We start from the raw sequence: 25,058 nt of genomic DNA, 5'->3' as shown, positions 1-25,058 counted from the left end.
GGTCATACATTTGGCAGGAGGTAAAGAAGTGCAGCTCAGTTTCCACCTCATTTTGTGGGCAGTGAGCACATAGCCTGTCTTCTTTTGAGAGCCAGGTCTGCTTTCGGTAGCCTTTCTCAATAGCAAGGCTATGCTCACTGAGTCTGTACATAGTCAAAGATTTTCTTCATTTTGGGTTAGTTGCCGTGGTCAGGCATTATGCCACTGTGTACTCTCTGTTTAGGGCCAAATAGCATTCTAGTTTGCTTGTTTTTTTTGTTCATTATTTCCAATGTGTCAAGTAATTTTGTTTTCTCATGATTTGGTTGGGTTTAATTGTGTTGCTGTCCTGGGGCTCTGTGGGGTATGTTTGTGTTTGTGAACAGAACCCCAGGACCAACTTGCTTAGGGGGCTCTTCTCCTGGTTCATTTCTCTGTAGGTGATGGCTTTGTTATGGAAGGTTTGTGAATCACTTCCTTTTAGGTGGTTGTAGAATTTAACGTCTCTTTTTTGGATTTTGATAATTAGCGGGTATTGACCTAATTCTGCTTTGCATGCATTATTTGGTGTTTTATATTGTACACTGGGGGATATTTTTGTAGAATTCTGCATGCGGAGTCTCAATTTGGTATTTGTCCCATTTTATGAATTCTTGGTTGTTGAGCAGACCCCAGACCTCACAACCATAAAGGGCAATGGGTTCAATGACTGATTCAAGTATTTTAGCCAGTTCCTAATTGTTATGTTGAATTTGATGTTCCTTTTGATGGCATAGAAGGCCCTTCTTGCCTTGTCTCTCAGATCGTTCACAGCTTTATGGAAGTTACCTGTGGCGCTGACATTTAGGCTGAGGTATGTATAGTTTTTTGTGTGCTCTAGGGCAACGGTGTCTAGATGGAATCTGTGCAGAAGATCTAGGTGCTGCTGTAGGCACTCCTTGGTTGGGGACAGAAGCACCAGATCATCATCATCTCTCTCTCTCTCGCTCTCGCTCTCCTCACAACATGGCTGACTGCAGTGAAGGCTGCTGAGGGGAGGACGACTCATAATAATGTCTGGAACGGAGTATAATGGCTGGAATGGAGTGAATTGAATGGTATCAAACCAGCAGCCTCCACTGGCTTACAGCCTGCACACTCCCAGACATGGCCAAGGGCATCTAATCTAGTCTGTCAAGGCTGGAGGTACAAGTCACGCCGAGCCACAGGGGGAGGATGAAGTGTTTACAGAGCCCTGACTGCAAGTCTTGGGTAAACTCTACGGCACCCCCACTCTACTGTTTAATCCTCTCGATTGGCATCAGGATTAGTGGGAAATGCTGTGTGTGTGGTGTACGTGTGTGTGTGTGGGGGGGAGAAACATACATGCCAAATATAGACCATATTGTGTTCTTACAGATTATAGAAAATAGCAGAAGCACTGAATTACATGTTCAGACCCCAGTCCTACCTACCTACCTACCTACAGTGCCTTGGAAAATATTCAGACCCTTTGATCCCTTTTCCACATTTTGTAAGGTTACAGCCTTATTTTAAAATGGATTCACTTGTTTTTTGCACTCATCAATCTACACAGTATACACAGTACTTTGTTGAAGCACTTTTGGCAGTGATTACAGCATCTAGTCTTCTTGGGTATGATGCTACAAGCTTGGCACACCTGTATTTGGAGAGTTTCTCCCATTCATCTCTGCAGATCCTCTCAAGCTCTGTCAAGATGGATGGGGAGCATTGCTGCACACCTATTTTCAGGTCTCTCCAGAGACGTTAGATTGGTTTCAAGTCCGGGCTCTAGCTGGGCCACCCAAGGACATTCAGAGACTTGTCCTGAAGCAACTCCTGTTGGAAGGTGAATCTTCACCCCAGTCTGAGGTCCTAACCTGCTCCAGAGCGCTTTTCATGAAGGATCTCTCTGTACTTTGCTCCGTTCATCTTTGCCTCACTCCTGACTAGTCTCCCAGTCCTTGCCGCTGAAAAACATCTCAACAGCATGATGCTGCCACCACCATGCTTCACCGTAGGGATGGTGCAAGGTTTCCTCCAGCCGTGACGCTTGGCATTCAGGCCAACGAGTTCAATCTTGTTTCATCAGACCAGAGAATCTTGTTTCTCATGGCCTGAGAGTCTTTAGGTGCCTTTTGGCAAACTCCAAGCAGGCTGTCATGTGCCTTCTACTGAGGAGTGGCTTCCGTCTGGCCACTTTACCATAAAGGCCTGATTGGTGGAGTGCTGCAGAGATCGTTGTCCTTCGAGAAGGTTCTCCTCTCTCCATAGAGGAACTCTAGAGCTCTGTCAGAGTGAACATTGGGTTCTTGGTCACCTCCCTGACCAAGGTCCTTCTCCCCCGATTGTTTGGCTGGGCGGCCAGGTCTAGGAAGAGTCTCGTTGGTTCCAAACTTCTTCCATTTAAGAATGATGGAGGCCACTGTGTTCTTGGGGACCTTCAATGCTGCAGACATTTTTTGGTACCATTCCCCAGATCTGTGCCTCGACACAATCCTGTCTCTGAGCTCTACGGACAATTCCTTTAACCTCATGGCTTGGTTTTTTCTCTGACAGGCACTGACAACTGTGGGACCTTATATAGACAGGTGTGTGCCTTTCCAAATCATGTCCAATCAATTGAATTTACCACAGGTGGACTCCAATCAAGTTGTAGAAACATCTCAAGGATGATCAATGGAAACACGATGCACCTGAGTTCAATTTCGAGTCTGAATACTTATGTAAGTAAGATATTTCTGTTTATATTTATCTTTATAGATTTGCAAAAATTTATAAAAACCTGTTTTTGCTTTGTCATTATGGGGCATTTTGTGTAGATTGCTGAGGAAATTGTTTAATTTAATCAATTTTAGAATAAGGCTGTAACATAACGAAATGTGGAAAAAGTCAAGGGGTCTGAATACTTTCTGAAGGCACTGTACATACAGGTTATGGAAAATGTGCTCTTTGTTATTTCTCCAGTAGGTTTCCTAAAGGAGAAGCCTCTACTTCTGTGTCAAAAATAATAAAACAAAAACATCAAATACTACAGTAATGTCCGCAAAACCACTACAGTGAATGCTATAGTATGTAAATATAGTAATACTACAGTATTTAGACCAATGTATAATATAGTACTTTTTTTATATGGGCATGTTTGTGTGCGTATGTGTGCATTCATATAAGACTACATCCATGTTTTTCACTCTCCTTCTACTTGGAGATCCCACTGCAGTGTTTTCAGTGAGGAGAGTGAATTAAGTTTTCTGCTAGTGTACAGTTTAGTCTGTCAGAGAGTTGTGCACAAAGCTGTGCTCTGGGAATCATGCCTCTTTATATGGTAGGAATAAGAGGCTTCTGGGACATGTGCTAACACAGGCAAGCATTACAGCCCATTCATCTTAGCACCTTGTGCTAACACTACGCTATGGACAAAAGCTAGCATTACAGCCCATTCATCTTAGCACCTTCTGCTAACACTACGCTTCGATTTGGAGGTGGAGGGTCCGTCATGGTCTGGGGCAGTGTGTCACAGCATCAACTGTGTGCGTTACAGGGAAGACATCCTCCTCCCTCATGTGGTACCCTTCTTGCAGGCTCATCCTGACATGACCCTCCAGCATGACAATGCCACTAGCCATACTGCTCGTTCTGTGCGTGATGTGCTGTAAGACAGGAATGTCAGTGTTTTGCCATGGCCAGCGAAGAGCCCGAATCTCAATCCCATTGAGCACGTCTGGGACCTGTTGGATCGGAGGGTGAGGGCTAGGGACATTCCCCCCAGAAATGTCCGGGAACTTGCAGGTGCCTTGGTGGAAGAGTGGGGTAACATCTCACAGCAAGAACAATCAAATCTGGTGCAGTCCATGAGGAGGAGATGCACTGCAGTACTTAATGCAGCTGGTGGCCATACCAGATACTGACTGTTACTTTTGATTTTGACCCCCCCCCCCCCTTTGTTCAGGGACACATTATAAAATTTATGTTAGTCACATGTCTGTGGAACTTGTTCAGTAGATGTCTGGTGCAGATCTGTAGATCTGGTGCAGTCCATGAGGAGGAGATGCACTGCAGTACTTAATGCAGCTGGTGGCCATACCAGATACTGACTGTTACTTTTGATTTTGACCCCCCCCCCCCCTTTGTTCAGGGACACATTATAAAATGTATGTTAGTCACATGTCTGTGGAACTTGTTCAGTAGATGTCTCAGTTGTTGAATCTTGTTATGTTCATACAAATATTTACACATGTCAAGTTTGCTGAAAATAAATGCAGTTGACAGTGAGAGGACGTTTCTTTTTTTGCTGAGTTTAGCTAGCTCATTTTGTCTAACTTCCTGAAGTGTTGTTGTTAACACCTGGTTAGCATAACAGCTAAACTAAACTCAAAATCGATCAGACTTGATTTACCAGTGATGAAATTATCGTAGCAGACCTTGTACTGAGAGCTATCTGGGTTCAGGTTCTGATTGGCAAAAAGGTTTCTTCGCTTTTCTGATAGTTCTTGAGTCTCACCTCATTGGTATCACCAATGGTGTTTCATGATTGCAGGGAATCTGTAAACATATGTTTTTTTGTTGTCTTCACTGTCTTGTTAGAGCAGCCAAATACTTGGAAGACCACCTCATTATTTCTTCTGACAAAAACAGCCGAGTGGCTACCCCAAACTGCATGATGACTAGAGTGCCTAAAACTAGTTGATTCATCCCCACTGTCATTTTTCTGTGGGGATGAATCAACTAGTTTTAGGCACTCTTGTCAAGCAGTTTGGGGTAGCCACTCGGCTGTTTTTTCAGAAGAAATAATGAGGTGATCTTCCAACATGGCCACCAGGAGGCATCGTACATCAACTGCAAGCCCTCTATTGTTGCCAAAGGTTTGCTTCAGCTTTACCACTAGTGGCAAACATTTGCAATCTTCTGGCAACATTCTGTGGCACACTATTTAGATTGCAGCAAATTTGCCACAAACTTGGAAGTTTGCAGCAACAAATTCATTTTTGTAAGGACTGTCATTCTTTCATGCCAGCATGTCCATGGGAAAACCAAGACTCAACTGAAAAGGGCTTACCAAGAAAAACTTCCAAAATTAGTAATTTGAGGTATGAAGGAGTTGGAGCACTCAAAAAAAGGCAGATATTAATTTATTTAAACTCACTTTAATCCATTGTTCAGGATGAGTATAGGTGACTGACGTTTCAACGTCAAGCTGATGTCTTCCAGACAATGTGTGGGATGGTCACGCAGGAAGGGGTAGACTCTAGCCTATCGACTCTCCAGGACAAGGATTTAGGAGAGGCCACCTGTTGGCTCGGTCCTATCTGGTTCAGCAACCAGACAGTGGGAAGGGAAAAAAGGGGAACGAGGATCACAGGGAGTGTTAAGGTAAAGTAGCCTGAAGCTAGAAAAGTGAAAGAAGCTCACAGAGCAGACCCCTGATATACTGTATTGTAGAAGTTTCAGTTGAACTTTCCTATTTCATGACTTTTCCAGTTAACAATCAGGGTGAGACACCACAATAGGTTCTGACAAATTTAATCGATGAGACTTTTTTAAGCTCTGTTTGCATGTCTCTGTATCCACAGGGAGTTCAGCCTGTGCTTCTGTACTTCTCAGTGGCTGACCAAAATTATAATCCTTTCCTCCATGCAGTCCCTCTTGCTTTGAACTGTTCTTGAGGAGGTGATTAGCTTTAGTTCCACCTCCATAACCTGTCACTTCACATCCAGGGCCTGTGACACTGAGGAGGGGAGGGGGACTGGTGTTTTTGCAGAGGGTTAAGGACAGGACAAAAGCCTGCAAATAAATTGAAAGGGGATAATGGCGGTTCCTCTGGAAAACATTACCTTTACTGGGCCAGAATTAGCAATGGATAAGCTTTCAGGTAACATAGTTCAGAAGTAATAGGCATTTTATAGGGTTGGACGAAGGCCACTAAACCAAATATTAGCAGACTTCAGAAGTGCATTGCTAAAGGAAAAACAGCCAATTGAATTCATAGTAGAACATTGTAAGCATAAAGTTTAATCTAAGTGGCATACTGCATAAAGTGCATTCTGAAAGTATTCAGACCACTTGATTTTTTTCACATTTCCTTATTTTTATTTTTTAAATTGATTAAATTGTTTTTTCCCTCATCAATCTACACACAATACCCCAAAATGACAAAGCAAAAACAGCTTGTTCGACGTTTTTGCACATTTATAACATTTTTATAAAGGAAATACTACATTTACTTAAGTATTCAGACCCTTTGTTGATGCACCTTTGGCAGTGATTACAGCCTCGACTCTTCTTGAGTATGACGCAATAAGCTTGGCACACCTGTATTTGGGGAGTTGCTCCCATTGTTCTCTGCAGATCCTCTCAAGCTCTGTCAGGTTGGATGGGGAGTGTCACTGCACAGCTATTTTCAGGTCTCTCCAGAGATGTTCAATCAGGTTCAAGTCCGGGCTCGAGCTGGGCCACTCAATGACATTCAGAGACTTGTCTCAAAGACACTCCTGCGTTGTCTTGGCTGTGTGCTTAGGGTCGTTATCCTGTTGGAAGGTGAACCTTCGCCCCAGTCTGAGGTCCTAAGTGCTCTGGAGCAGGTTTTCATCAAGAATCTTTCAGTACTTTGCTCCGTTTATCTTTCCCTCAATCCATTTTTTTAATGTAATTTTTTTTTTACATTTTAAATTTCACCTTTATTTAACCAGGTAGGCCAGTTGAGAACAAGTTCTCATTTACAACAAGATAAAGCAAAGCAGTGCGACACAAACAACAACACAGAGTTACACATGGAATTAACAAACATACAGTCAATAACCCAATAGAAAAAATCTATATACAGTGTGTGCAAATGAGCTAAGATTAGGGAGGTAAGGCAATAAATAGGCCAGAGTGGCAAAGCAATTACAATTTAGTAATTAAACACTGGAGTGATAGATGTGCAGAAGACGAACGTGCAAGTAGAGATACTGGGGTGCAAAGGAGCAAAAAAAAATATATAACAATATGGGAATGAAGTAGTTGGATGTGTTATTTACAGATGGGCTATGTACAGGTGCAATGATCTGTGAGCTGCTCTGGTCAGATGCTTAAAGTTAGTGAGGGAGATATGAGTCTCCAGCTTCAGTGATTTTTGCAATTCGTTCCAATCATTGGCAGCAGAGAACTGGAAGGAAAGGCGGCCAAAGGAGGAATGGGCTTTGGGGGTGACCAGTGAAATATACCTTCTGGAGCGCGTGCTACGGGTGGGTGCTACTATGGTGACCAGTGAGCTGAGATAAGGCAGGGCTTTACCTAGCAAAGACTTATAGATGACCTGAAGCAAGTGGGTTTGGTGACAGATATGTAGCGAGGGCCAGCCAACGAGAGCATACAGGTCGCAGTGGTGGGTAGTATATGGGGCTTTGGTGACAAAACGGATGGCAATGTGATAGACTGCATCCAATTTGCTGAGTAGAGTGTTGGAGGCTATTTTGTAAATGACCTCGCCGAAGTCAAGGATCGGTAGGATAGTCAGTTTTACAAGGGTATGTTTGGCAGCATGAGTGAAGGAGGCTTTGTTGCGAAATAGGAAGCCGATTCTAGATTTAATTTTGGATTGGAGATGCTTAATGTGAGTCTGGAAGTTGAGTTTACAGTCTAACCAGACACATAGGAATTTGTAATTGTCCACATATTCTAAGTCAGAACCGTCCGTCCGTCTCTCTCTCTCTCTCTCTCTCTCAGCCCATGCCTCAGGACTACCTGGCCTGATGACTCCTTGCTGTCCACCTGGCCGTGCTGCTGCTCCAGTTTCAACTGTTCTGGAACCCTGACCTGTTCCCCGGACGTGCTACCTGTCCCAGACCTGCTGTTTTCAACTCTCTAGAGACAGCAGTAGCGGAAGAGATACTCTGAATGATCGGCTATGAAAAGCCAACTGACATTTAATCCTGATGTGCTGACCTGTTGCACCCTCGACAACCACTGTAATTATTATTATTTTACCCTGTTTGTCATCTATGAACATTTGAACATCTTGGCCATGTTCTGTTATAATCTCCACCCGGCACAGCCAGAAGAGGACTGGCCACCACTCATAGCCTGGTTCCTCTCTAGGTTTCTTCCTAGGTTCTAGGCTTTCTAAGGAGTTTTTCCTAGCCACCGTGCTTCTACACCTGCATTGCTTGCTGTTTGGGGTTTTAGGCTGGGTTTCTGTACAGCATTTTGAGATATCAACTGATGTAAGAAGGGCTTTATAAATACATTTGATTTGATTTAGTTTTACTTGCATTTAAGAGCAGTTGGAGGCCACGGAGGGAGAGTTGTATGGCATTGAAGCTCGTCTGGAGGTTAGTTAACACAGTGTCCAAAGAAGGGCCAGAAGTATACAGAATGGTGTCGTCTGCGTAGAGGTGGATCAGAGAATCACCAGCAGCAAGAGCGACATCATTGATGTAGACAGAGAAAAGAGTCGGCCCGAGAATTGAACCCTGTGGCAGGTCCGGACAACAGGCCCTCCGATTTGACACACTGAACAATGTCTGAGAAGTAGTTGGTGAACCAGGCGAGGCAGTCATTTGAAAAACCAAGGCTGTTGAGTCTGCCGATAAGAATGTGGTGAGACAGAGTCGAAAGCCTTGGCCAGGTCGATGAATACGGCTGCACAGTATTGTCACTTATCGATGGTGGTTATGATATCGTTTAGGACCTTGAGCATGGCTGATGTGCACCCATGACCAGCTCGGAAACCAGAATGCATAGTGGAGAAGGTACAGTGGGATTCGAAATGGTCAGTGATCTGTTTGTTAACTTGGCTTTTGAAGACCTTAGAAAGGCAGGGTAGGATAGATATAGGTCAGTAACAGGTTGGGTCTAGTGTCTCCCCCTTTGAAGAGGGGGATGACCGCGGCAGCTTTCCAATCTTTGGGGATCTCAGACGACACGAAAGAGCGGTTGAACAGGCTAATAATAGGGGTTGCAACAATTGCGGCGGATAATTTTAGAAAGAGAGGTCTGAAAAGCTGACCACACAACTCTAAAAACCCCAAGTTCCTTGAAATAGTTGAATGCTGACGTCAGTTTGTATTGTTTTACTTCTTTTGGTTTCACATTAATACACAGTGAAACACCGATTATGTTACTAGTCCTACACAGATAAGGATAAGCCCAATGTTCTCTGGCCTGTACTGTATCAATAACTGGCTAATTTCTGTGGCGTGATGTTATTTCTTATCTGACTGTTTTTAAAGTAACCAAAGAAACATATTTTTTGTTTCTAATCGAGTAAAATACTTGACATACTCCATACCAAAAATAAAACGCATAACTATATGGTACACCATGTAACTTGATATTATGGAAACATTACAATATACACTGAATCATACAACGCTCCATATATTTTCCCTCTGGTTAATGTTGATCTGGGACATGCAATTACTTTTTTGGTGGGAGAGCGGAGATTGCAAATGTCACGATAGAAATGATATGGTGGCAATCATTTCCTCATTGCCTCCTTGCCATTCTCTCACATCACGTCTTTTGAAGCCTGCAACTACAGGCCTTCTGATCAACTTTTATTCCTGTTACCAGCTATTGCTACATATGAAGAGAAAAAACACTTATTCAATCTCCATTGCCTCAAATGTAAATGTTATGCCCTAGTTCTTGTTAGATATACTGTAATCCAAACTGTGACTTTATTGATTAGAGAGATAAAAGTTTGACAGAGTAATCAGTCAGTATGACATACTCCAGTGAGGAATGTGTTGGCTAACGGTGGGCCTGACGCCGTGGTGACTGATAAAGACTGGTAGTGCAGTGTTGTGTAAGATCCAACACCTCAAGGGTGCTTGTCCTGGAAAGCTTGTTGCTACTTGCAGAAGTTGCGGACAGCTTGTCCTGGAAAGCTTGTTGCTACTTGCAGAAGCTGCGGACAGCTTGTCCTGGAAAGCTTGTTGCTACTTGCAGAAGTTGCGGACAGCTTGTCCTGGAAAGCTTGTTGCTACTTGCAGATGTTGACCACTTGACCTCCCTCTTAATTGTTCACCTGAATGCCATCAACAACAGTTGATGGTGACACATTCCACATCCTTATAACCCTAAGTCTGCCGTGTCAATAACAATATTACATTCACTCCTCTAGCTCCGTGAAATAAACCTGCTAATATTTGCTTCGAGGAGGGTGCTCCTTTCCTTTCTGTTCTGAGTTGAGGTGTAAGTCTCTTTTCTGTGCGTGTGCATGGAACATGCAATTTAGGAACGTGTGTTTTTGTTCCATGGAACTGCAGAGGGTGCCTGTCAAATTCAATTTCACACTCCACTGTAAATACCCATAACGGTCAGGCGTATGTTGTTGACATGAAAAGCGGTGGAACATTTCTCATGTTGTCTATCCAGTTTTTCTTCAAAGATAAGACTAACACCTTGACAATGGTTCTCATTTTTCTAAGACAGCTGTCATGACGTTGGTCTATTTGGGTACAGCAAGCCCCATCCCCCTCTCCCTGCCACTCCCTGCCTCCCCCTTTCCTCCTTCAACTAGGTTGCTGTGGTCAGAGAGATGTCGTAAATTCCTGAGAATCTCCTCATGGACACACATTATAGCAGAGGGTAAACTTTCACAGAGGACAAAGGAAATCCTTCCACCTCACAGAACTGGAGGTACGAACACATTTTATTTTCCGGAAAAAGTATAAAAGATTGGTGAAGATTCCAGCTATTAACTGGTCCGTTTGTCACAACTTGGGAAACTCATGGGAGACTGTGTGGCTACATTACCATACCGCTGTTTATATAATAGCCTCAGATATGAGCTTTATGAGTTGTATGAGTTGTATAAGATGAATGAGTGAGTATGATACTCTTTGTATAATTGTGTAATATGATTTTGGACTGTTTAATGAAGAAAAATACAATTCCCTTTTGATTTGAACTAAATCAGAGGACTGCCCCTGATCCCAGTTGGGTCAGACATCCTGGGACAGCCCCTTTCTGCAATTCCGAATAAAAACCCAACCCCAATTATCACTAGACCATGTTTTTCTCCATTAGGAGGGGACGAAGGTTGTGAACCATTGCTGAATCTTTTAACCATACCATGTGGTTAAACTCTTAGACTATCGACACCGACAGAATAAGAACAAGTCTTTGATATTGATTACTAGTCTGCAGCTAGGAATTCGGTATCATTGAACGCGAAGAACGACAACCGCCGAAACATCCATTCTATAACGAATGTCACTCTGAACTATCCACTATAATCACGACAGCGAGAGAGAGAGAGGACGAAACTCTCCAACAGAAACTAACTTTTCACCAGCGATCAAGACGACACACTGAGCTGATTACACTGATTACATATTGATTGCAATTGTTCCCGAATGAGTGAGCGTTCATGTGTAAAGGATTAGCATGTCAATTGTTATAATTATGAACTCTGTAGTGACATCTTGGTCGACCCCCCCCCCCCCCCATTTCCCCTTTGTCTAACAAGCCGTCATGCCGGTTCAGCCCACTAGGGCATATTCTCCTATCATTTCATGTAACCACATTTATCAAGTTTGTTTGTTTGTTTATGCATTTCTGTGAATTACTTCGTTAGTAATAAATACATGTTTAAGACAATTGATGTATGGATGACTCATAGTGAAGACTGGGTTCGTGCAAATAACCAACAATTTACGACGTTTGGAATGAGACTAACGTGATGTAAAATAAATTAATCATTAATCAGAAGACTATTGATCAGATATGAAAATATCTGAAAGGTTATATTGGGAAATTATAACTTTGTAATCTGAATACTTTCCCTGGTGCCCCAACTTCCTAGTTAATTAGTTACGTTATTATTTAGTTGATCGCGTAATAACTAATTACAGAGAATCTTTGATAAAAACTATAAGTCTTCAATTTAATGATAGTAAAGACAAGACACAGCCTATTGGGCGATTCCATGCCAGCGGGAGGGGAAAATATTTTTGGTATCTCTGATTGTTCTGGCAATTCTCACATACATGCCTGCTGACCCTATGATCTGTGAAACGTACATGATACAGACAACATCTTGGTGTCATTATACTCCTTACAGTGTGCTCTAAAATATGGAGTATGTCTTGATTGTGAAATAAAACAAATGCACATTAATTTACTCAACATAAAAAATATTCTCAAAACTACCCTTTCTGATTTTGTTAATTTGGTAACCATGTCATAACAGCTGACATAACTTGTCATAACACTTCATAACCCATCAACACACTTCATCACACTCTGAGCAGAGACACAACTTTCTCCAACAGAGTCTTGGTGCCGCACTTATCTACTCACTCAGATATATGAACATGGCATAAGTCTCAAACTCGGATACCTCCTTTTTATTTTGTTCATACGTTTTTGTGTCAACACTTGCTACCAACTAGCCGGTTAGCTAGGTTACAATGGAGCCCACTTTGCCTGGAATAGCTAACAAACGTTTCTAGCGCTGTAGAAGCTGTGTTTTTTACGCTCTTGTCTGGGAAAATATCGACAATACGGAATTTCAATGCGGAAATTGCTTGCTAGTGGAGGATTACAGGAATGAGGTGGCTATGCTTACCAAGCAAACCTTAATTCTGCACAAACTTATGGGGAAAACGCAAACTGGAACTTACTCGTTCTCAACTCCTGTTAATGGATGCCGCTCGGGCCTTATGGATGTTTCCTCGCCTTGTCATCTGTCCCTATCAGAATGGCCTGTGCTACCTCGAACTTGCCTGCCAAAGAAGTCGTCTCCGTCTCCTCCATCTTGTAGTGAAGTAGATGGAGAACAGCAAGAAGATTCTTCCAATCAACGTTGGTCCCATGTCACAAGTCGTGGAAACCGAACGCAGCGGCCTGCTGCTAAGCTGACGGCTCCTTTCCCTCGCTCTGCATCTGACAGGGCACTGTCTGCTCTGGGAGGTCTGGACCTATCGCAGGGAGCAGCGGGCGTACGCTATCCTGCTTCTCATGGGTGCTAAAAAAGTACTAAAAATAATCCCATGTTAATATATGTAGTTTAAGAAACAAGGTTCATGAAATCAATAATTTGCTGGTAACTGATTACATTAACATTCTGACAATCTCTGAAACTCACTTAGATAATACCTTTGATGATACAGTGGTAGCAATACATGGTTATAACATCTACAGAAAATACAGAAATGCCAAAAGGTGGAGGTGTTACCGTTTATATTCAGAACCATATTCCTGTAAAGCTTAGAGAGGATCTCATGTTAAATATTGTTGAAGTAATATGGCTACAGGTTCATCTGCCCTACCCAAAGCCCATTCTGCTGGGAAGCTGCTATAGACCAAGAGTTAACAGTCAGCATCTGGAAAACTTGTGAAATACTTGACAATGTATGGGATATCAACAGAGGAATATTTTCTGGGTGATTTAAAGGAGATATCCCCATTTTTCTTGGCGTATTACAACAATAGTTGTGCAATTTGTCAAGTTTCCGTGCTAGCTGCAATAGTTCCGTGCTAGCTGCTAACGTCATTCGTTGTATGCGCTGGTTTCGTTGGACAATGTTGATGGCAGTCCGACTAGCAGGGCAAGAGGCAGGGGTAGAGGGAGAGCCAGGGGCTCTGTAGAATTCTGTAGTGCAAAAACTAAATGAAACCGCTTCTTTCAAATTCTGTCATTGTAATGTACTTGGTGTAAAGCGGTTTGAATGTATGTGGGTTGTTACCTGGGTTTCTCACAGGGTTGCTGAGCTGTAGGAGGTTTCTGGAGCTCCTGCATGGTCTCGAGGTTCACCCAACGCTAGAGGGAGGGAAAGAATGAGGAATGTGGAGGTTTAGTATATCGATACCGCAGTGGAAACTGGTCACTTTTGAGGATGGGAGACCCACGGCATAGGTGTGGAACGCACTGAGACGACAAAGTGTGTTTGTATGTAATTGACTCTACATACAGTAATGAGAGAAAATGAATAGGGGCATTCAGTGTTTTGCGAGGAAACATTCAACATGCCAGTGGATGAGCGGGCACATGAGATGTGGCTTCAGTTCATGTCAGGAGAGAGTTGACAATGGTGGTGGAGTAGTCATCACCTCTTAAATCAGGGAACAGGAGGGGACTTAGCTGGAAATACAAATAGTAGATACATTCCATTACAGCAGCAACATTGTAGGTTTGAACTACAAGTTTCTCCATGAAGTTAAACTCAGACATCTCAAAATTCACAAAGTAAAACACAGACTGTGCATCACGCCCACTTGACACATCAAAGTAGCTCAAGAAACGTTCCTGAATAAATCCACATACCTGACGATAATTGACAACTCCAAGCAGACTGGTAGCACCATAGGTCCCAGAGTGGTGGGGCAATGTTTACCCCCTGGGGCCCGGAGTTTTTCCTTATCTGTTAACCTAACCAGGAAAACTCTGGATCCTATAATGTATGACAGAGCTTAATCAGTTAAAAAAAAGGTTTTATAAGGGCTATGATGGGACCAGTTTTTCCTAATTTTATTTATTTATTTAACCAGGCAAGTCAGTTAACAAATTCTTATTTACAATGACGGCCTAGGAACAGTGGGTTAACGGCCTTGTTCAGGGGCAGAAGGACAGATTTTTACCTTGTCAGCTCGGGGATTCGATCTAGCAACTTTTCGGTTACTAGTCCAACGCTCTAACCACTAGGCTACCTGCCGCCCCAATCAGGTCACATGGTTTTAAAAATCTCCTGTAAAATACTCCTGGCCCTGGGGGATGAAAACCCTGTCAAACTGCAGCAACCTGTTACTTGTTCATATTAATTATATTTAGACTAGATTAAGAGGGGGATTTCCTCTACCCAGACACCGAGACAACTGAAAGACAATAGAACTCACAGGGCTGAGCTTGCTTTATGCATCATGCACACCTATGCAACTTTAGGCTTCATAACAAATGTACTGTCATCACTATTATGTTGATTGATTAATTCCAGTTAATAATTTTGTATTGAAAACATATAGACAGCCTAGCCAGCCCAATTTTGAATATAAACCAAATTTGAACACATTCACATTTTGTCCTGACACACAAATGAACTATAAATACATAACGTTACCAATTAGTTGACCCTGACCAAATGGGCAGGATCTCATTTGTAGACTACAGTTGATCAGAATGAAACATCGTCTCGTTTTCATCCCATAAGGCATGTCAGATCTCTCATGTTTTGGTGTAGCGTAGGCTACTGCAACATTTCTGGAATTAGTTTTTGCTTGGGTCTGTCTGGAGTGATTGTGTTATCATCTTTGCTAAATAAATACAGGTGTAAAGTGGAAAGTTTACTTGATCGCACACGAAAAAGATGCGCTGCGTCAACCTCTTTCTTTAATCTAACTTTTAATGGATGATGCGATGGAAGCTTTAAATCATTCTGAATTGATTTCGACATCCCAGAAAAGACAGACGAAAGTTCCATATGTTCAGTAAGTAAAGCATCGTAACGCGACATTACCCCTACAAGCTCATTGTGAATACGCAGACCGCATTTTGAATACGCAGACCTTCGTCATGATCGATGTGACTTTTTCCCAGAAGCTTGAAGCTTGAATAATGCTCTGCAGCACAACCCCAATACATCATTCTCTGATTCTAATCATATGATTGTATGGACAACATGTCAGCTCATACTGCAAAAGCTTTTATTGGTTGGAGGTTGTCCATAATACCATGTACAGTCATGGCCAAAAGTTTTGAGAATGACACAAATATTCATTTCCACAAAGTTTGCTGCTTCAGTGTCTTTAGACATTTTTGTCAGATGTTACTATGGAATACTGAAGTATAATAACAAGCATTTTGTAACGACGGGTGAGTGAAATGAGTGAGGAGTCAACTGCAGAGAGCGAAATGTACGGGAAAACGCTTTAATGTCCTTCAAAAATGTAACAGGTCCAAACAAGGGTGAATGCCCAAAACACTGGCGCTAAACAAACCCCAAACCTTGTTACAAACACTGGACAGCGAAAAACCCAAAACAAGACACGATACATCACCAAACGTAACAACCAATAAGCCTGCACAAACACGAGCGGGCAAAACGAAACTAAATAGCACCCAACCCAAAACCCCAACAAGGAACAGGTGAAAACAATTAGACAGACATAAACGAAAAGGAAAAAGGGATCGGTGGCAGCTAGTAGACCGCCACTCGAACAGGAAGGGGAGCCACCTTCGGTGGTATTCGTGACACATTTCATAAGTGTCAAAGGCTTTTATTGACAATTACATGAAGTTGATGCAAAGAGTCAATATTTGCAGTGTTGACCCTTCTTTTTCAAGACCTCTGCAATCCGCTCTGGCATGCTGTCAATTAACTTCTGGGCCACATCCTGACTGATGGCAGCCCATTCTTGCATAATCAATGCTTGGAGTTTGTCAGAAATTGTTGGTTTTTGTTTGTCCACACGCCTCTTGAGGATTGACCACAAGTTCTCAATGGGATTAAGGTCTGGGGAGTTTCCTGGCCATGGACCCAAAATATTGATGTTTTGTTCCCCGAGCCACTTAGTTATCACTTTTGCCTTATGGCAAGGTGCTCCATCATGCTGGAAAAGGCATTGTTCGTCACCAAACTCTTCCTGGATGGTTGGGAGAAGTTGCTCTCGAAAGATGTGTTGGTACCATTCTTTATTCATGGCTGTGTTCTTAGGCAAAATTGTGAGTGAGCCCACTCCCTTGGCTGAGAAGCAACCCCACACATGAATGGTCTCAGGATGCTTTACTGTTGGCATGACACAGGACTGATGTTAGCGCTCACCTTGTCTTCTCCGGACAAGCTTTTTTACAGATGCCCCAAATAATCAGAAAAGGGATTCATCAGAGAAAATGACTTTACCCCAGTCCTCACCAGTCCAATCCCCATACCTTTTGCAGAATATCAGTCTATCCCTGATGTTTTTCCTGGAGAGAAGTGGCTTCTTTGCTGCCCATCTTGACACCAGGCCATCCTCCAAAAGTCTTTGCCTCACTGTGCGTGCAGATGCACTCACACCTGCATGCTACCATTCCTGAGTAAGCTCTGTACTGGTGGTGCCCCGATCCCGCAGCTGAATCAACTTTAGGAGACGGTCCTGGCGCTTGCTGGACTTTCTTGGGCGCCCTGAAGCCTTCTTCACAACAATTGAACCGCTCTCCTTGAAGTTCTTGATGATCTGGTAAATTATTGATTTAGGTGCAATCTTACTGGCAGCAATATCCTTGCCTGTGAAGCCCTTTTTGTGCAAAGCAATGATGACGGCACGTGTTTCCTTGCAGGTAACCATGGTTGACAGAGGAAGAACATTGATTCCAAGCACCACCCTCCTTTTGAAGCCTCCAGTCTGTTATTCAAACTCAATCAGCATGACAGAGTGATCTCCAGCCTTGTCAACACTCACACTTGTGTTAACGAGAGAATCACTGACATGATGTCAGCTGGTACTTTTGTGGCAGGGCTGAAATGCAGTGGAAATGTTTTTGGGGGATTCAGTTCATTTGCATGGCAAATAGGGACTTTGCAATTAATTGCAATTCATCTGATCACTCTTCATAACATTCTGGAGTATATGCAAATTGCCATCATACAAACTGAGGCAGCAGACTTTGTGAAAATTAATATTTGTGTCATTCTCAAAACTTTTGGCCACGACTGTAGGTCTATGGAAGGGGGTGAGGCCTACGCGCATTCTAGGTTTTGCAATGAAGTCAATGTACCCAGAGGAGAACAGAAGCTAGCTGTTCTCCGGCGACAACATGTGCTACCAGATAGTGCTGTTGAAGTTACTATAGACATTCATTGCAAAACAGTGTGTTTTAATAATTTGGTAACATATTAATATATTTAGTATAGTTAAATCTAAAAAGGATAACTTTTTTTGTGTTTCACTATTTTTATGAAATTTCACTGAGGAGGACAGAAAAAGACAACTATTAATTGACTGCATTGGTATCATCTCCTACAGGCTTTGTTATAACTCACTCTGAGGTCTGATGTAATTCTACCTGATATTCCTGCCTTCAGTTTTTTACTTACCTAGCAGTTGACCAAATACTAATTGAGTGTATGTGAACTTCTGATCCACTGGGAATGTGATGAAAGACATAAAAGCTGAAATAAATCATTCCCTCTACTATTATTAAAATAACGTGGTGATCCTAACTGACCTAAGACATGGAATTTTTACTAGGATTAAATGTCAGGAATTGTGAAAAAACTGAGTTTAAATGTATTTGGCTAAGGTGTATGTAAACTTCTGACTTCAACTGTATATTTGATTACAAAATGTTTCTTGCATCCCACGTCCTTGCCTACTTCTCAATTGTATGGTAGAAGAAGGTCCAGGGTCACTGCCCTCGAACCCTCTTCTCCAATAGGTTTTGAAAAGGAGGCAAGGAGAGAGGAAGTAAGCGATAGGAAATATTAATTTAAAAGACACTGTGTTTGGCCAATGTGTGAGTGCGAACAGGTGGGTGGGGCAGACTTAAAGTTCTGTTGTTCAAAACTTCCTCCTCTAACCTATCGACTTCAAATAGAATGGGGACTTACATCTTGGTTCCATCTGCGTTCTGCCTGGCTGGTCTGTCCTTGTGGAAGTTGTAATCTAGTGTGGCCAGCAGTGTTCTGGCCTCAGACTGGTGGTGAAAATGAAAAACGCTTGCTGGCGTAAATCAGAATATAGTTGTGGTAGGACTCAAGATCAGCTGTTGATCTGTAAAAAAAACAGTTTTCAATAAAGAACACAGACAAGTCATAATGAATGCGTCATGAAATCAACGAAATCCTCATTTGGCCATGCATGTAAAACATCACCCAGATGGAGGGTTTCCCAAACCTCCCCTCTGTGACCAATATTTGTATACATTTTCTGGTGGTCCCCGAGGACAGTACTGCAGTAATGCATAATGGACCATTATCTGTAACCAACTGCTCAATAGGGTTAAGGATTCTTGATAAAATATGTAACCCACCTGAAGTTCATGTATTTATGAAGATCCTTCAGCCACCTTGTGTTGAGAACGATGTCTGGCCTTTAATCGGTGCGGTCTAGATATTCCAACACTGGAGCAACATAATCACATCATGAAAGTAAAATAAAATGTACTGTAATATTGATCATTACATACTCACTGCATGGACTTTCTTGGACAGGTTCTTCGCTCCATGCCACATATCAAGAGAATGCTGTATTCCGCTGAGTTTACATATTCCTTTCACTGGTTCTGAAAAAATGAGATATACACTACCGTTCAAAAGTTTGGGGTCACCATGAAATGTCCTTGTTTTTGAAAGAAAAGCCAATTTTTTGTCCATTAAAATAACATCAAATTGATCAGAAATACAGTGTAGACATTGTTAATGTTGTAAATGACTATTGTAGCTGGAAACTGACGATTTTTTATGGAATATCTACATAGGTGTACAGAGGCCCATTATCAGCAATCATCACTCCTGTGTTCCAATGGCACGTTGTGTTAGCTAATCCAAGTTAATCATTAGAAAACCCTTTTGCAATTATGTTAGCACAGCTGAAAACTGTTGTAATGATTAAAGCAATAAAACTGGCCTTCTTTAGACTAGTTGAGTATCTGGAGCATCAGCATTTGTGGATTTGATTACAGGCTCAAAATGCCCGGAAACAATTATCTTTCGTTGAAAACACATCTATTCTTGTCCTGAGAAATTAAGACTATTCCATGCGAGAAATTAACAAGAAACTAAAGATCTCGTACAACCCTGTGTACTACTCCCTTCACAGAACAGCGCAAACTGGCTCTAACCAAAATAGAAAGAGGAGGCCCCGGTGCACAACTGAGCAAGAGGACAAGTACATGAGAGTCTCTATTTTGAGAAACAGACGCCTCACAAGTCCTCAACTGGCAGCTTCATTAAATAGTACCAGCAAAACACCAGTCTCAACGTCAACAGTGACGAGGCAACACCAGGATGCTGGCCTTCTAGGCAGAGTTCCTCTGTCCAGTGTCTGTGTTCTTTTGCACATTTTAATCTTTTCCTTTTATTGGCCAGTCTGAGATATGGCTTTTTCTTTGCAACTCTGCCTAGAAGGCCAGCATCCCGGAGTCGCTTCGTCACTGTTGACGTTGAGACTGGTGTTTTGCTGGTACTATTTAATGAACCTGCCAGTTGAGGACTTGACGTTGAGACTGGCATTTTGTTTTCTTAGTCCACGTAAAGTGACACAGGATGGTCATACTGCTTCTTGACAGTATCAAAGTGTCTTTTATACAAGTAATTTCAAATGTGATTTTTTTTAAATAGAAAAAATGTAATGAATACAACAAAGGATTTAAGAAACAAACTTTCAAACGAAAGGAAACTTCTTGACAGGGAAATAACACATTTAAATCAATGTGGGTTTGACACTTATGTAGGTGTCACAACCAGCTATAAAATAATGCAATATATGTCACAACAGCTGTAAATATATGGGTCATGACAGTGTCATGTTATGATTATACTAGGTGTCAAGTAAAGTGTTACCGTTCATTTTAAGACCATATTGTTTGGAACAATACACTCAACAAGTACATCACCTTTCCAGAGTGGGCTCTATGCTAATTGAAGGTGTGGTCAATTTTACGATCAGCACCAACAGTGAATGGGAAAATGGATTCAAAGAGAACTCCCTCTGCTGGTGACTTGCTGAATGTGAAATCCTAAAGGGGGGGCTGTAATTGGTTAATGACATATAATGTAAATGTATATACATTTACATTTAATATATGTATACAATGGGTAATTTCATTAAAAGTACCAGAGAGCCCACTCTGGAAATGTTACATTACAAACAATATGTCTAAAAATAAGCAAAATCATAAAGGGTAGTTGAGATACTCATATTTTTTATGTTGAATAAATGAATGTGAACATTTGTATTTCAGAATCTAGACATACAGTACTCCATATTTAAGAGAACACTATATGGAGTATAATGACACCAAGATGTGTCTGTATCATGTATAGTTCACAAGGTCTTAATAGGTCTAAAAAGTGCCTAAAATGGCCAATTAAACATCCTTCCACTCAATGAAGTTCCTATGTGAGAACTGCTAGAACAATCTAGTTGCCACAAGAGAAGGGCAACCAGTGAAAAACAAACACCATTGTAAATACAACCCATGTTTATTTATTTTCCCTTTTGTACATCGTTACAATGTCTTTATTCTTTTGGAACATCTGTAATGTTTACTGTTAATTTGTTATTATTTCACTTTTGTTAATTATCTATTTCACTTGCTTTTGTTTTCCATGCCAATAGAGACCTTAAATTGAAATTGAATTAATTGAGAGAGCGAGACAGGAAAGAGAGTTTCAAGAGTGATTTGTTAAGTTACACTGCCACCCTCTGGTCACCACTGTACTTGTAAACTTCATTTAGTCTTCCTTTAACATCAGTCTAATCAGAAGTAAAACAATCATTTTTTACACTCTGCCATAGCTAAAATGGTACAATAATAGCACAACAACTGCAGCATCAATGTATGTTAGGGAAGACTTGATTATAGGCTGGAAATAAATACATGTTGCCATTACAGAAAAAGTTTGTTATTATACAGAACATTCTGGCTCCATCTCCTAGTCAGTAGGTAGACTGCAGTTTGAGATCATAAGTCCTATATAAATCTTTCCAGATCCAGTCATATTCTTAAAAAAATATGTAATAAAAAACCAAAGGATGCAAAATTTGTGTCAAAAAAGGAGAAATGACTGATCATCTGCAGGATATGTAATGAATTTCACCTTTAACCATCTATTGGTTTAATTTACATCACTCTCTCAGTTCCAAGAGGTTTTCCCCTGAGCTCGTATAGTCGTTGCCCTAGTTTGGATAGGCTGTCACGGTACTCAAGCCTCTGGTAGTTGATCTCTGGCACCCCTCTGAAGCCGAACAGTGCGCCCCACCAGGCAGCAGCGATCACGGCCGTGGAGTCGCTGTCCCCACCATGGAAGAAGCCATGATTGGCCAGCTCAACCCAGGAGTCGCCTGCTTTCAGGAGGGCATCGTAAGCTATCATGGGAGCATCATGCCCACTGGCGCCACCACAACCCTTGAAGCTCACCGCCCTATAGAAACTCTCCCTCTCCTTCACTCCGTAGGACTCTGGAAACTGAGGTTTGCTCTTTCCATCCAGAATGCCTCTCTTTTCTAAATAGGATTTCCACTGAATTTCAAAGTAGTCCCTGGAAAAATAAGATTAGTCTGAAGCAGATGAAACTTAGACATCATTCTACTTTGTAAACCCAGGCAAAGATGTAGTGTGACCTGCATGTGTGAAGTGTGACCTGCATACAGTCAAACAGAGGAGGCTGTTGGGCAGAGATATAGGAGGACTGGCTTATTGTAATGGTTGGAATGGAGTGGTATCAAACATATCAAAGACATGGAAACCATGTGTTTGACACCGTTCCAGTCCGCCCACTGTTCCACTCTGCCCACCAGCCTCCTCTGCAGCCAACCACAACAAATGCCTCACCAGTGCTCCATGTTCAGCTCCACACAATTGCCCGAATGCCTGACGTACTCCTTGGCTTTGTCCAGGACCTCCAGGAGTCTGTGTCCCCAGGCCTCCACGGGCAGGGTGCCCCTCACTGCATAGGCCGTGAACAGGGCTGCAGCCAGGGCTCCCAGGTAGCCTGTGGGGTGGTGGTGGGTCAGACGCCCACTCTCCACACTTACTGCTATCAGCAGGTGCTCCTGCTCAGGGTCGGGGAAGCGCAGGCCGATACACATGGCCCTCATGGCTGCCCCACACCCTCCGCCCCCCTTGTCGAAGGGAATCTTAATGTCCTTGTCAGTTCTCTGTCTGTGCTTTGCAACGCTGTTGATGCAGGTGAGGCCTACAGCGGAGACAGAGGGAGTATAATTATTGAATATCAACATGTGGGTTTAAATGTAACTAAATGTAATCAAAAATGTAATCTTCAAAATCCCCCAAAGTAATTATTTTTGATGATAGGGCCATAATCAATAACTAGTAATGTTGCATACTCCAATAAATGTTAGAATCTCACATCTTTGGTAAAAATTGTTATAAATTGCTGAGGTCACTTTTGAGGACATACGCTCAACTGCACAGTACAAATATGATAAAAAAACATGAACGTATTAAATATTTATATGATGTATTTCCTATTCAACAAAACTGTATGAATAGGACTTCAAATCAAATTATAAAATGACTATAAGATTTCACCTTCATTATAACTGTAAAATACATGTGGTTCAGTTGGTAGAGCATGGTGCTTGCAACGCGTGGGTTCGTTTCCCACAGGGGACCAGTATGAAAAAGTAACAAAATATGAAAATGTCTGCACTCTACTGTAAGTTGCTCTGGATAAGAGTGTCCGCTAAATGACAACAAATGTAAATGCTAAAATATTTGTATGTTTAGTGTTAGAGAAAATGTGCAGATTTTCTAAAGGTCTCTCTTGATCAAAACATCTGCCCCCATCTGTGAACGTCTCACAGAGGTCTAGGTTGGCTTCCAGAACTCATTAGGAACGCACCTTTAATCTCATGCTAATATTGTCTGTCTATGACAAATGGAAAGAGATTTTTTATTAGATGAATGGCTATGATTCAATCTCTGAATGTGCCACCATGATGAAACCACTCTCTCCTGCTGTGCTACGATGTAACTATCGCAGGCATGTGCTTCACCTGTGAGGTAGGGTTCAGCTAGGAGTTGATGGACAGTCGGAAGAGCGAATGAAATGGTAGAAGGGACATCCCAGCTTAAAGTGGTTTCAGATTTCACATCATACGACAGATAGGCTCAGAAAAAATACTACTATGTATGTGGGAACCAGGGCTATTACTCAATGCAAGCCAGATCTAAGGTGTCCACAGAACCGGTACCAGAACCACGTAGGTCCCCTATATTTACATCTAAGTTAAGTGTACCGTGTCCAACTGTGCAGAAATATTGCCATTTGCCACTCATGTTAACACAACATGACACACCTCATAAAGGAATATAAACTGTTACATACCTGCTCCTCTTCCATCCATGTCTGTCATGCTTACAATGTACTTCTCCACCAGGGCTCGATACAGCACAGGGAGGGACGCCCCTTTCCCCTCCCCTACCTTGACCAGAGCCTCAGCTGTAGCCAGGTGCATGACGGTGTCATCACTAACAGGGAAGTCTATGGCATCCAGCTTCTCTAGACCTCCTCTCTTCTGAACTTCCTCATGTATGAACACTCCATCATTTTCAAATTCCCAGTGACCATGGTTGTAGCCCAGGGCATCTCCTGCTCCACTCAGGACCATGCTGGCCTTGTACCTCTGTTGCAGAGGGACCGTGTCTGACATGGTGAGATCTGGTTGGTGTTCAATTACTTCTGTAAGAGATTCCATTGGCTCATTGACTAATTGTATGTGACATTGAATGTCAATTAATATAAAATACAGAAAAAAGCTGTTGAGACGAGATATGAGGCTGTCAACCATAATGAGAGTCACTGAACCATCAATGATAAAAGACAAACATCACAGAATGTAGAGATATGAATGTATTGTGTAGAATTATCGAATGTCCCCAATACAAGTCGAGCTAGTGCAGTAAATTGATACCTTGTGCTGAGGGTTGATCTTATATAGGCAGAACTTGAGTGTCGTTCCCCTCTGTTGGTTCCCTTCCTGTAATTCTGTACTTTCCCTTTTGCAGTCTCCACCCCCTCTCAGCTCCATACAAGGCAACAATGAGTTTTGAAAAACACTTCCTGGATTAGGGCCAATGGGATTGTGACGTTGCAATTGCCCCATCTTCTGGAAGTAAATGGGAAATTCATAGTTTATTGACTATTGTACACTTTCTTCACGGTCTATTCTAAAACTTTATACCGTATAAAACATTTATAGGTTATTGTTTATGTTAAAGTTTGACCAAGGATGGCGCCCAGTGTGTCCTCACTGTAAAAAACCAAGCTGACATCATCTCTCAGGAGTGTTGTTAAGGTGAATCAGAGAAGGATGAAGAAGAGAGACATTCTACACTTTCATTTTTTTCTGGTTCATACAGTCAATGAACTAAGCAGACCAAACCCAGTTGCTATCGTATTGGTGTCCATGGGAGAGCCGCCCCTTGC

The 25,058-nt window shown here is 42.1% G+C and overlaps 1 protein-coding gene across 2 annotated transcripts; it reads right to left on the bottom strand.

Annotated features, from left to right (window-relative positions):
• Window positions 1–21,067: 21,067 nt before the first annotated feature.
• Window positions 21,068–24,698, bottom strand: LOC139546777 (ADP-ribosylhydrolase ARH1-like). Of its 2 annotated transcripts, XM_071355549.1 has the most exons (4): window positions 24,544–24,698; window positions 23,958–24,311; window positions 22,439–22,802; window positions 21,068–22,145 (listed from the first exon to the last, which is right to left on the bottom strand). In XM_071355549.1, the coding sequence occupies exons 2-4, from the start codon at window positions 24,280–24,282 to the stop codon at window positions 21,728–21,730; spliced, it is 1,107 nt and encodes a 368-aa protein (XP_071211650.1). In that variant the 5' UTR covers window positions 24,283–24,311; window positions 24,544–24,698; the 3' UTR covers window positions 21,068–21,727. The 2 variants fall into 2 exon arrangements, with proteins under 2 accessions (XP_071211650.1, XP_071211649.1); XM_071355548.1 differs by lacking the exon at window positions 24,544–24,698 and having other exon boundaries at window positions 23,958–24,533.
• Window positions 24,699–25,058: the final 360 nt, after the last annotated feature.

Source organism: Salvelinus alpinus, chromosome 20, assembly GCF_045679555.1.
Source record: "Salvelinus alpinus chromosome 20, SLU_Salpinus.1, whole genome shotgun sequence".
NCBI classification, from domain to species: domain Eukaryota; kingdom Metazoa; phylum Chordata; class Actinopteri; order Salmoniformes; family Salmonidae; genus Salvelinus; species Salvelinus alpinus.
Note: the sequence above shows the minus strand (reverse complement) of the source record. Positions and strands in the feature narration are given on the sequence as shown.

What these genes read in the sequence shown, in the direction of transcription:
- LOC139546777 (XM_071355548.1), bottom strand. Translation starts at nt 24,420, where the DNA reads ATGGTTGACAGCCTCATATCTCGTCTCAACAGCTTTTTTCTGTATTTT. An exon ending in CATGGATGGAAGAGGAGCAG is followed by an intron (nt 22,803 to 23,957) that starts GTATGTAACAGT and finishes TCTCCGCTGTAG; the next exon opens with GCCTCACCTGCATCAACAGC. An exon ending in GAGCTGAACATGGAGCACTG is followed by an intron (nt 22,146 to 22,438) that starts GTGAGGCATTTG and finishes TTATTTTTCCAG; the next exon opens with GGACTACTTTGAAATTCAGT.